The sequence below is a fragment of the Myotis davidii genome, unplaced genomic scaffold (genome assembly GCF_000327345.1).
Source record: "Myotis davidii unplaced genomic scaffold, ASM32734v1 scaffold1437, whole genome shotgun sequence".
Classification (NCBI taxonomy): domain Eukaryota; kingdom Metazoa; phylum Chordata; class Mammalia; order Chiroptera; family Vespertilionidae; genus Myotis; species Myotis davidii.
In genome coordinates this window covers 1376566-1390308 of record NW_006288601.1, presented here as the reverse complement: position 1 = coordinate 1390308, position 13743 = coordinate 1376566, and the positions used below count along the sequence as shown (strand labels likewise).

The 13743-nt window shown below is 39.4% G+C and overlaps 1 protein-coding gene across 1 annotated transcript in view; it reads left to right on the top strand.

Moving 5' to 3' along the window:
- Positions 1 to 13743, top strand: part of TANGO6 (transport and golgi organization 6 homolog) — a 160442-nt gene that overhangs the window by 45999 nt on the left and 100700 nt on the right. Inside the window, exons 8-11 of the mRNA XM_006760364.2 lie at positions 2980 to 3092; positions 5637 to 5813; positions 7266 to 7392; positions 9648 to 9839. Coding sequence (XP_006760427.1) covers positions 2980 to 3092; positions 5637 to 5813; positions 7266 to 7392; positions 9648 to 9839 — 609 coding nt within the window. The remainder of the gene's footprint in view (positions 1 to 2979; positions 3093 to 5636; positions 5814 to 7265; positions 7393 to 9647; positions 9840 to 13743) is intronic.

Sequence of the window (13743 nt, the reverse complement as noted above, 5' to 3'; positions counted from 1 at the left end):
GGTGTGGGGTGGGTGACAGCTGGGAGAAAGTTGGTATGGGTTAGGAACTGAAGCATTGAAAATATTATTATAAACAAGGGGAGTGAGTATGGGAGGTCATGGAGTAAAATGCTTTATTCTTTTTTAAACTGTGGTAAAATACACACAACATAAAATTTACCATTTTAGACACTTTAATAGAGTGGCATTAAGTCCATTCACAATGTTGTACAACCATCACCACTCTCTGGTTTCAGAACTTTTTCATCATCCCTGACCGAGTTACAGCTCGATCCCCAGAAGGTGTTATGCAGGAGGCAGCCAATTGATGTTTCTCTCTCATCACTGATGTTTCTCTCTCTCTAAAAATCAATAAAAACATATTTTAAAAAACTGCTTATTTACCAAAAATTGAGGTAACACAACATAATCATCTCCTCTGATAGGTGCTGAAGTAGGAAATTAGACTTTTGCCTTCAAGGCTAGATGAAGAGGTTAGAGATAACTATATATTCAAAGATTGATTATAGGTTAGAAGCTTTAAAATGCTATTGGAATTCAGAGGAGAAAAGTCACTAATAGTTGTTAGATGCTTAACGAATATTTGCATGAATGAATGAATGAATAGTTGAACAGTCAAATACATAGCTGGCCTATGGAAGAAGAACTTGATGGGTCAATTTAATAAGTACAAATGTACAAAATTCAATCTAAGTCATTAAGATGCAGAACAATCTATTAGGTGGAGAACAGAAACTGAATTTTGATGATTTTTTTTAGATGGCTAGTCCAAAACTTTTGGAAAATACTTTCATTAAGGAAATTTAAAGAAAGGTAGATTTGGGAACAATACAAGGAAGAATTTACTATTAACATTGGAAGGAAAGTGACAATACTGTATGCGTCAAGCAGAGGCCATTAAAGTTCTTTGAGATAGAGAGAAAATTATTGATCAGATTGAGCCAAAGGAGACTTTATTGCTAAATCGTTCCACTGTGAAAAAAATCCATTTCTCTATTCCTATCTGTGAATTTAATGAATTATTAGTTGATGAGTTGATAGGAATTATTCTTAATTTCCCTCTTTCCACATGCCCTTCCTCTCGTCACTCTCTATCCCTGTAACCTGTTTTGTTTTTCTTCATCACACTTGTCATTACCTGATATTATATCTGTTGTTTATTCACTGTCCCCCCAACTAGAATGTAGATGCAGACCATTTGTTCACTTCTGTATGCCTGGCACACAATTGATGCTCAATAAGCATTTGCTGAAGCTTTAGAATAACAATAAATAACATATGTATAAATAGCTGTACAGTTTTTCCTAAATATAAAAGTAGTACTTCTTTCTTGTTAATAAAATACAGAAAAGTATAAGGAGAGGATTTAAAAATTGGAGGAATTTATCAACAACAACTTATACCCCTGGGAAATGTGCTTGATTGAGTTCATGTTAAAGTTTTAGGTGTTTGGGCCCCATCAAGCCAGTAAATAATAAAGATTTAACCCCATCCATGTGTTTTTTGTTCTTTGTTTTGTAATGTACAAAAGATGCTGGTAAGGAAGGATGGCTCCATGGGGATTACCTCTGGGAACACAGAATCCAAAGCCGAACAATGGGCTCTTACGTTATCTGGGCAATCTGTTTTGTACCTCCTGTAATTGGTGATATATAATTAGGCCTGCATATTACTTCTGAACACTGCACTTCATTTAGCTGGGCTTATGGAGATTAGATCATGCACAGGAAGCTGGCTCCTTGGTTATCGAGCTCCATAGAGGAGTTGGGAGGCTTAAGGAGGGTGAAAAATTAGGGTTGATTTAAAGGGACAGGATTCTCTGGAAAAGCACAGAGATTTTTCCACTTTGTGCCTCTATGACCTTTAGTTTCCCATAAGCAGTATTGATTCTTGCCTCAATACTTTCTGTAAATAAGGGCCTCTTTAAGCTTTCCTTTCCTCACCCTTTAAAAAAGGCTGCTAACGCTGATGTTGTGAGATTGTTTTCATTTTCATGAGCTAACTCTTTAAAGAATCTAATAGAAGATAAAAACCCCAGCACAGTTCCTGGAACACATACTAAGAGTATAATCATTGTCAGTTTCTTTTTTCCCCGCTCCTTTTATCCACTGTTATCACTGTCCACATTATCGGGCTTTAATTAATTTATTGTAAAATAATTACATTTTGAAATCCTAGTATGTTTGACTGGAGTTTTGAATAGTATTTTGCACTTCTTAAGACACTTTAAGTTACCCACCTTGAGTTATTGTTATTATAATTGTTTACTTGTTTTATTCTTGTTAGATCACAAGCAGTCTGAGAGATGACTCTTATTCATTTTTATATTCACTATCTAGGACAGTACTTTGATCCCAGTGGATATACAAAAAATATGTACCATAATTATTGTTAATAAAAATCAGCATCCCCACACACATCACCCTATAAGGCCAATGCAGATCTAGATACACAGCATAACTTCTTTGAACATTTATTGACGTGGAGAGAATAGGACATACCATTTTGCCAGTAACATTTTAAGAGTGACAGATCTAGAGCAGGCTATGTTTTTTTGTGGTTTTTTTTCCCCCAAACTAGGTTTAACTTTTTCTATATGACATTGATTGCTTGTTAGTTTCTAAGAGCAGGGCCTTCAGCAGTAAGAGAATTATTGTACAGATGAATAATAGGCAGATTAGGAGACTCAGAGGTAATCAAAAGTAGGAAAGTAAGTGGTCAGAAAATGGGTCAATTTACCCATTTTGCCCAGCAGTTTTTTAGGCTGCGCACACAAAAGAGCTGCAGCCCAGTCTCCCTCCATGTGTTTCAGCCTGTCTGTCAATCTCAAATGGTTTCATTGGCCTTAGAGCTAAAATTGTTTGTCTTAGCACTAGTGTGTTGCTTACGGTAAGTCTCTGAGCCCTGGTAATAAGTGTATGCTGTTTGATTCCCATTCCTCTGGCTTTGCAGTTACTCTCTCCTTTTCCTTTTCCCTAGGTGTACGTGGTGGGGAATGAACCTTTAACAGTTTTGGTGGATTCCCTGCTTCCCGTCCTGGGAGTGCTCTTTTCTCTCTACTGCTTTACCAAGCAGAGCGTGTCTCACATAAGGTAAACAACCAGAGAACCTTACTTGTTTGTAAATAGTGAAGTCTTCTCTTGCATGTTGCTCTTGTTCTTATTTTGAATTTAACATGTCACCTTATAATTAACTAGAGGCCCGGTGCACGACATTTGTGCACTCGAGGGGAGTGGGGGCGTCCCTCAGCTCGGCCTGCGCCCTTTAGCAGTCTGGGAGCCCTTGGGGGATGTCTGTCGGACATTCTTAGCGCTGCCACGGAGGCGGGAGAGGCTCCCACCACTGCCGCTTGTGGCTGAGTAGCGCTCCCCCTGTGGGAGCACACTGACCACCAGGGGGCAGCTTCTGCGTTGAGTGTCTGTCCCCTGGTAGTCAGTGCATGTCATAGCGACCCGTCATTTCACCGTTCAGTCGATTTGCATATTACCCTTTTATTATATAGGATTTTTTTCTTTTCAGTCAGGAAAACATTTGAGAACCTTCTTATTCTGCTCATCTAGAAAAGAGAGAGCTTTGTAAATTGCAGGGGATTGGGTGTAGGTTTTAAAATGACTTGCCTCAGCCTCAGTCCTAGACATCAGAGATGAATATTTACATGTATGAACATGCCCCTGTTTAACCAGTGAAAAATACTGGAATTACATGTCTAGGAAGGAGGAAATAGTGGATGGTTCATAACTACCTCGTGGGGAGCTAGGAATCAAGCTTGGGAAATCTGGATCTGAATACAGACTCTGTAATGTAGACTTGGATTTGGTGTTAGTGCTGCACAGGATAGTTTAGAATGAAGGGGTTTCTTAGTCATCCAGAAAATAACCTTTTGTATTGGGATTTAAGTAGGACTCCTTTTTTATCAGCTCTATTTTCACAGCTACTTATGTGGTTTCTTTCTCCTTAGAAGAGTTTGTATCCTTTCTAAAGTCATACAGAATTCTGATTTTTGGTGTTTGGAAATAACCTATATGTAATCTGATATACAATAATGGTACCTTCTTCATTGAGTTATTATGAAGATTAATTGTGCATTAAACTGTTTAGCAAATAGAAAGCTACCATCATCACCAAGGGGTGAAGGAAAGTATAGTTGACCCTTGCATAACATAGGTTTGAATTGTGTAGGTCTATAGACTATTTTTTCAATAAATACCTGTACTGTTTTCAGGCTGTGCTTGGGATCTGTGGATGTGGAGGGCTGACTGTACATTAATCTATGCCATTTTATTTATTTATTTATTTATTTATTTTTTATCCTCACCTGAGGATATTTTTCCATTGATTTTTAGAGAGAGTGGAAGAGAGAGGGAAAGACAGAGAGAAATATCCATGTAAGAGAAACACTTCGATTGGTTGCCTCCTGCACACGCCCAGACCAGGGCCCGGGCTGGGGAGGAGCACGTAAACTGAGGTATGTGCCCTTGACTAGAATCGAACCCGGGATCCTTTGGTCCGGAGGCTGACGGTCTATCCACTGAGCCAACTGCCTAGGGCAATCTGTGCCATTTTATATAGGGGACTTGAGCATCTTCAGATTTTGGTATTTGCAGGGGATCCTGGAATTGATCCCCCAAGGATATGGAGGGACAACTTAAGTTTTCGGGGAGTCAAAAGTTTATACATGTATTTTTACTGTGTGTGTGTGGTGAGGGGAGTCGGTATCCCTAACCCCCACATCGTTCAAGGGTCAACCGCACTGTCTTGCATATTAGTCAAAGCTTACATATTGCCTTTGACTCTAACTTTTGGTTAGCGCACCATTGTAACCCAAAGCCATATGGGAAGTGACAATAGAAAGGGCAGTGTGAGATGGAGACTATATATGTGAATTTGGCTTTAATGGACCATCCATATAATAACTCTTGTTTTAGTTTTGAAACCCAAGTCCTCATAGTACTGTCATGTCCACATCAGAGACTGAGAAGGGAGAGGCAAATGTTTATTCCATTCCTCTCCTAGTTGAAAAGGGGATGAGGAATCAGCAAGAATTTGTTGGTATGCTGTTTCTTGGTCGCTAGCTATTGGTCCCATTGGTAGTGATGGTTTCATCAGTGTAAACTTTCTTTCACAGTGCCTAATCCAAAGGAAGTGGGTACACTCTGATTACAAAAAATACATTCACATGGGGCTCATATGTCATATCACATTTATTTCTAGAGCCAAAGATCCGTCAGTCACTCACTGAATTTCAGGATATTTGTAAGAAGCATTCTTTTCACTCCTGCACTTCAGTGGAACTAGGTGACTATGCCAGCATTTTTTTTTTTAAATATATTTTATTGATTTTATACAGAGAGGAAGGGAGAGAGATAGAGAGTTAGAAACATCGATGGGAGAGAAACATCGATCAGCCGCCTCCTGCACATCTCCTACTGGGGATGTGCCCGCAACCCAGGTACATGCCCTTGACCGGAATCGAACCTGGGACCTTTCAGTCCGCAGGCCGACGCTCTATCCACTGAGCCAAACCGGTTTCGGCTATGCCAGCATTTAGAATGCAGTGGGACCTGACAGTCTTTCTTTCTCTCTTGTTAGATGCATAGAGTAAGATGATAAGCTCATTTATAACTTTTTTCTGCCAGGTCACTTTGCCAAGAGATCTTATTATGGATTCTGGGGAAACTGGAGAGGAACAAAGCAGTTGCCAGCCTAAAAGGATTTGCGGGATTGGACAGATCTGAGCCTTCACTCCATTCTCTGTGTCAGTTCAGAGCTGCCACTCAAGGTGGTATTATGGTTACCATCAAAGAGGCCATTTGGTGAGTCCAACCACCCTTTGCTATCTCTCTTCAGATTTAATTGTACCCGAGGCCATTCTGTGATTTGTCCACTAAGGGGCGCTGATAGGAAGGAAACAAAAAAGCAGCTGACATGCGCCCGTTTATTATAGTGTCTAAATGAAATGTGAGCCTTTTTAAAAAAATTTTTATTTTCTTGTTTAAAGTACTAGAAATAGTTGTACATATGTCTCCTTTTTTTCCCCATTGACCTTCCCCTGGCCTTTAGTAATCCTCCAGGCTTTTCCTCGATGCTAATAGTAGGTGCAATCTACTGGAGCCTCACAGCTCGGCCCCTTACTTCACAAAGACTTTGCCAGTGAATCAGAATAAAGGGCAGACACATGTTCACCCTCAACACCATACACCAATGCGCTTTCTCACTCTCAAAATGGTATATGTGTTCTGAATCAGACGTTTTCCTATGGGAAATTGCTCGATAGATATCTTTTATAGAAATTTTATAATGACAGTTTGTTTCTCCCAGGGATTGATTAGAAGGTGCTTAATAAATGTTACTGGAATGGGTAATTTATTTCTCCAACATCTCAGAAGTATAGGTTAAATTATTTCCATTTTCTGGATGATATGTATAGATGTTATTACCTCAGACTGTCTCCTATTCTTATCAGATTTCACAAAGTATTTACCTGGTGGCAGCTACTGTACTTAGATCATATCACATTAAAATGCTGTCATTTGTTAAAGTGTTTAAATTTAATTTTTTTATTCATGGTTGACTAAGTTTTAGAACACTTTCAATATGATGAACTTGAGGAAAATAAACATATTGATTGCAAACAATTATCAGTACAAACTCAAGCTAGTATTTTACTGAGAGTTATTTTGTTGAGCATTAGTAGGTTCTATGGTTATGCCCTTGAACTGAAAGAGTTTAAAATTTTGGGGCATGTTTATTTAAAAATACCTTTGCTACAGTTGAAACAGGGACCAATTTAGTGACTATATAGAGAATTTTATAGTATTTAACTTATCAGTAGTTAAAACTTATTGCTATCTTAACAAGCCTTTGGTGCACTTGTGTCAAAATCAACAGCTCTTATTGAAACTAAAGTTTTCTTTATTGTAGGAAAGATAGTGAACAGGCAGTGCTTGAATGAATCTCCATCCCTACCAGATCCTTAACCTGGGGTCTCCACATGGACTTTTAAAGGGCTATAATCTACTGAAATTATACACAAGAAGTTTTTTTATATGCACACATGGATTTTTTTTCCCCCTGGAGTGAAGGGAAAATAATTTAAACAAAAATTTGAGGTATTTTTAATGATTTGTTGTATGGAAAAATAACATGTTACTTTAGAATATTATTAATGGGGTTTTAAAAATATATATCTCCGGGGGTGGGAGGGGAAAAAACAAACACCTCTGGGTGATCAATCTTCCCAAGATAAATGTGACTCCACATTGCAGTGATGAAGATGAAGCCCTGTACCAGAAGGTATCCTCAGAGCAGTGCCAGCTAGAGCATCTCGGGGACTTGCTGTCCCACTGCCAGGAATGTGGGTTGGCTGGTGACTTCTTCATCTTCTGCTTGAAGGTAAGAGCTATAGTACATGTGCAGTTCATGGCCAGCTTTATTCCAGGGTAGTATCAGGAGCCCTATTGAATTTTCAAGCCAGTCATAATCTTAGGTTCTAAAATTAGGGCCTGTTAGGATAAATAATCAGAGGATATAAGGGTAATTTATGTTTTAGGAGGTTTGGTAAAAAGAAGAAACCTACCCTCGGCAGTACACGTGTAACTGAACGACTTTGCAAGCTAATCTGCCCTGAAATTTTAGAGATGACCAAAGCAGAACTGTTGATCTATGAAAGGGTTAATCTTTGCTCTGTGTTCATAGTAAGAACTCTTTTGAAGTTAATAGCAGGTTTTACAGCTATAGAGTAATCCCTTATCCTTTCTGACTATTGTTTTGTCAGGTATTTAGAAAGGAGATTTAGCAGTGCTGCCTCTCTCATTTCATTTTGTAGCCGCTTGAAGACCTTCTCCGGGTTTGCTTCTTGGTGCTGGTGGTTGTCCTTCCTGTTGTCCTCATCTCCCAGCAGTAACCCGTACCCCATACGGTTACTCCTCACTCGCACTATTGATGAGACCATAGGCCTCTGATTCCCTGTCTTCCAGCTCTGCCTTCTCCATTATTTCCCCTAAATAAAGTGCCTACTCCAAGAGAATGTTTGTGGAGTTTAAGGACGGTGTGGGTGTGGGAGAATACAAGGAGTGAAATAGGGCTAATAATTCTAGAATTTGAAGTTGGGGTACTTTTTAAAAATATATATATATATTTTATTGATTTTTTACAGAGAGGAAAGGAGAGGGATAGTTAGAAACATCGATGAGAGAGAAACATCGAACAGCTGTCTCCTGCACAACCCCTACTGGGCATGTGTCTGCAACCAAGGTACATGCCCTTGACCGGAATTGAACCTGGGACCTTTCAGTCCGCAGGCTGACGCTCTATCCACTGAGCCAAACCGGTTAGAGCTGGGGTACTTTTTTGATGCTTTCTCCTCTGCCACATTCACATCTACCCCCTCCGCCCAGCCCACTCATTGTAAATAACATTACAAGAATATATGTCCTCTTAATTTGACACTTCAAAAATTTTTATTTAAAAACAAAAAAAATGAAAGGTGTTTTTCGTTGTTGTTGTTTTTTCCCCTCCTCCCTCCTCTAAACAAAGGTTTTCCCACCTTGGAATTATTGACATTTGTGGTTGGATAATTTTTGCTGGCTGCAGGTAAGGGGAGATGGGAGGCCTTCTGGTGAGGATTGGGGGCTTCCTGTGCATTGTAGGGTGTTTAGCACCATCTCTGACCTCTTCCCACTAGGTGCTTGTACCACCCTCCAATTATGATGACCAAAAATGTCCCCAGACTGCTAAATGTCCCCCTGGGGAGCAAAATTGCTTAGGCACAGTCGGAAGCACGGCTCTAAACTGTCAGTTACTCTGTTAAAGCATTAATTGTTAACACATTGCGGACCAGTAGTTTTATTGCTCGCTTTACCCAGTGGCCAGGTAAGTTTCTGTTGAACGAGCATAAAAACCGTTTACATAAATGTTAAAGGCACGCTTTAAAATTAAATACCCATTGCATTTTGAAGTTATTTATTATATGTTCTTACCAGCTAATATCTTTTTAAAGTATGATACTTTGTAAAACACTGTGTAATATGAAGTGAGAATTCTCCTGATCTGTTTAAGTAAGCTAAGGTTTTGCCTTCCTAAGGAAATTTGCAATATGAAGAGTAGGGGAAAAGCCTACAAAACCCACAGTAATGAATTATGTATTGGTAGAAATTTAGTTCTAAATATCTTAGGGAAAAAGGGCTGTGGTGCTGAAAGCATCGAATAGTCTCTAAAGAGGGGTTGGGAATGTTATTTGGCTTTAGTTCAAGGAAGGCTAGTGATGGAGATCATAAAAATACTGGTGAAATAAGTCAAACTAGTTCTTCGTGTGTATGTTTTTCATTATGAAGTTTTAAATTTTCATACACGGTATCATAGTATAGGCACTATTCTGCAGCTTACATTTTTTACTCCACAGTGCTTTTGAGAGCTCTCTGTATTGATATCCACTTAGACTTAGTTCATTTATCTCAACTGCTGCAGTATAATAAATACATCACAATTCATTTTCTTATCGCTGGACATTTTTGTTTCCAATTTTTGGCTATTATAAATAATGCTGCAGTGAACACAGACTAGTCCTTTAAATACACATTTCAAACCGAGTTTTCTAGCTGTTGTTGAGCCCTTTGTCCCACAGGCTTTCCCTTTTCTCCTACTGACAGGAGTTGACTCATGTGGCTGTGGAAAATGAAGCAGAGTTAAAAACGCAGCACTTCTCCAGCAAAAGCCTCTTGGAATTAGAACAGCACCAGACTCTTCTGGTGGAAGGCCAGGAGCAGAAGCTGCTGGTCCTGCAGCTGTTGGCTGTTCTGTGCGAGAGGATGTCTGAGCAGATATTCACAAACATCACTCAGGTCAGTGTCCGTCACATTTTGGATCCAGCCTGGTTTGGTTTCTTTACATTCCTTCCAAAAAATGTTCAAAGAATGTTACTCAGAGTGTGGTTTGATGACAGCTGCCTCAGTGTTACCTGGAATTCTGGTTAAACCTGCCAATTACTGAGCCTACACCAGACCAAGAGGATCAACACTTTCACAGGTCCTGGGAATCGGCATGTTTATTAACAAACTCCTGAGGCGATTCTTAAGTGCATATAACTTTAAGACCTGTTTTAAATGTTTATATGTAGTATCAGAGTGGTTTTTAACTTCATTAGAGCCTGGGCATCTGTGGTTTTTGTTGTTGTTGTTAATTCTCACCTGAGGATATTTTTTCATTGATTTTTAGAGAGAGTGGAAGGGAGGAGGAGAGACAAAGAGAGGGAGAAACATCAATGTCACATGAGTTGGTTGCCTCCCACATGCCAGGGCCAGGGATGGAGCCTGCAACCGAAGTACGTGCCCTTGACCGGGATTGAATCCGGGATCCTTCAGTCTGTGGGCTGACACTCTATCCACTGAGCCAAATGGGCTAGGGCAGCATCTATATTCAAAAAATACATTTTTTAACTTTTATTTTTTATTTAATTTCTTTATTGATTAAGTTATTACATATGTGTCCTTATCCCCTAAAAAACACATTCTTAATTGATTTTTAGAGAGAGAGGGAGGGAAAGGGAGCTACAAAGAGAGAAATGTGGATAGGCTGCCTCCTGCACACCCCCTACCTTGATAGCCTGCAAGCTGGGAATCGAACCGGCAACCGTTTGGTGCACAGGATGATGCCCAACCAACTGAGCCACCCGGCCAAGGCTGGGCATCTGTATTTTTTAATGCTCTATGGATGTGCATCAAAAGTTGAGAATGATTAGAAACTCAAATTTAAGAAAACAATCATCTAGAATTTTACAGGTCCTCTAACTCACAGCTTTTCTCCCTAATAGCCTGTGAAGTTTTAAGATTAAAACAAAAATGCTTTCAGAGTAGAGTAACTATGTGAATCAGTGCCTGAACCTTATTGGCTCAGACATAATTTTTATAGCTTTGTGTTTTTTTTTAAATCCTCACCCAAGGATATTTTCTCCATTTCTTTTTAAGAAGAGTCGAAGTGAGGGGTAGGTGTGCGTGTGGGTGGAGAAACATTGATGTGAGAGAGACATATCGATTGGTTGCCTCCCACAGGAGCCCTTACCTGGCAGCAACCCAGGTACATGCCCTTGACCAGGAATTGGAATCGAGCCTGAGACCCTTTGTTGGCGGGCAGATGCTCTAACCACTGAGACACCAGCCAGGGTTTACCAACTTTTTAAAAATAGGAGTTAAAAGTAATAGAGAATAAGCAGTGCAGGTGCCATATTTTACCATTTTACCAGAATTGGTTGTTGCTTGGTGAATAGTCGGTTGTAAGATGGTATGATTGTCACGTTTGAATCTGCTTCTCCAGCTCTTTGTATCCTTGTCATTGTCATCTGCCTCGGGTGTTGCTAAGCAGCATTTCAGTACAGCTCCTGCTGAGAAAATTTGCAGCTGCCTGTCAGCTCTGACTTATCGTGACTGTTTAATGAGAATTATGGTCATGATTTTTTTTCTTGGCCTCTTATTCCTTCAGTTCATTGACCCTGTGTTATGTTACTCAGTGGGGTGATTTGTTTCTCTTGTGTTTGTATCATTTCCCTGAAGACTTTCACATGCACATCTTACGTTTTTGTCTTAGGATGCTAGTTGGAAGGGGAAATGGTCTAAAAATTTATATGACTTGAGCTTTTGCTCTTATCTCCCATTATTCTCAATTAAGGAACAATGGTTTGAGGCTGATACAAAAATGATTTGTCCCATTAAATTATCCTTCAGTTAAGCTTAAAATGTATCAAGACAAAAAGAAACAAAGAAATATTCAATTGCATTTAATAGTCTTACTGCTAGTGATACTTTTGGTATGTTATTTTTAAATACATATGGATAAGTTATAAGTAATAAATATTATAGTATTTGGTTAATATGATTAGGGACCAAAATTTTCAGTGTAAGAAAAGAATTATAAATATAAAATCAAAGAACTTGAGTATAAACCCTAGTATATTGAATTTTGATTGGAAGTATGAATGTGAACTCATGATTTGTTTTTCTCTTTTTGAAAAATAGATAATTCCTAGCTAGGTTCACTGTCAGTGCCAAGAAGCAATGACAGCCCAGTAGCAATAAACATCATTTGTGCTGAATTATAGTTTCTAAATACCATTTCCTACTAAAAGAACACAAAGCTTATAGGATTAAAGGTTTTTTTGTGGTCTAGGGTAGGAATTGTACACTATAAGCCTCAGGGCATTTTATTGTACCTGAATATAAGGAAACTATGTGAAATTAATGAGTTCATGTCAATAATACTCAGGAGCCCATTTGAAAGGGCTATAGGACATTTTGAGCATTAAAAGGAATAATGCCTTCCATGGATGTAAGCACATCAAAATTATAAAAATTCTAGTCCCTACCAAAAAAAAAAATCCCATATAGGACATCTTTGGAGATTACTCATTAATTTTTAAATTGATAAATGAAGGCAAAGAATAAAGCATTTATCTTGCTTTTCCTTGGGAACTGTATTTCAATGTAAGCAAATAGTTGATGAAGGAAAAATTTTCTTTATACAGGAATCACAGCTAAAAAATTCAAAGAACTAGAAAATTATTTTTTTCAATCCCCTAATGAAATAATGGGTCTAAGTAACAATCATCAATATCTGCTAAAATCATTGGGGATACTGTATAATGAATGTAATTAGGCCAAATACACCCAAACCATCTGATCCCCTCAACCCCGGCACAGCATTTTATTAAGAAGACTTTCAGCCCTGGCCAGTGTTGCTCAGTTGGTTGAGCTTTGTCCCATGCACCAAAAGGTTACTGATTCCATTTGCAGGCAGGGCACAAGCCCTGGTTTTGGGCTTGATCCCCAGGAGGAGGCATGCAGGAGGCATGCAGGATGTTTCACTCTCACATCAGTGTTTCTCTCTCTCCCTATCCCTTCCTCTCTCACTAAAATCAATATAAACATTTTTTTTAAAAAAAGAAAGCTTTCAAATTTGAAAGAATTTTATAGTGATTACTTACATATCCACTGCCTAGAGCAGGGGTGGGAAAACTTTTTGACTCGAGGGCTACAATGGGTTCTTAAACTGGACTCAGAAGAAGGAGCTGCGGCCGTGTTTCCCGACGTTGCCATGTTAACACTGCTGCTGGTGAAGGAGCGGAGGGGAGAGGAAGAGAACCCTCTGCTCTTTCGGCTCCGCGGGCCGGATAGAACAGCCAAACGGGCCGGATCCGGCCCGTGGGCTATAGTTTGCCCACGGCTGGCCTAGAGTCTATTAGCATTTTATTATACTTGCTTTATCACCTATTAATCCCTGTTTTCAACAGTCTATCCACCTCATTTTTGATGAATTTCAGGTTTAATGCAAATATCAGTATATGCCTCCCTAAATATTTCACTATGGACTGTTCATCTTAACATCACCATAGGTAGACAAGCAGACATTATATGCCTCCTGATGTAATAAAGTAGGACAGATGCAGCACCTCCTGGGAAGAGTGCTGACAAAATCCTATCTAATAATAGACAAACATGGTAATTGGTCACACCTTCACTACACTTCCCATTGGCTAATCAGGGCAATATGCAAATTAACTGCCAACAAAGATGGTGGTTAATTTGCATATGTAGACGCAATGCTGGGAAGCGAAAGGGGAAGGACAGAAGAAGCCGCCTGCTGCTGATGGTGATCGGAAACCCAGATGGCAGGCAAGAGCTGGGTGGTAGGGCAGGTGATCAGAGAAGCCAGGAGCGGCAGGGAAGAGGCAGCCGCCAGCATCCGCCTCTTCTCCCC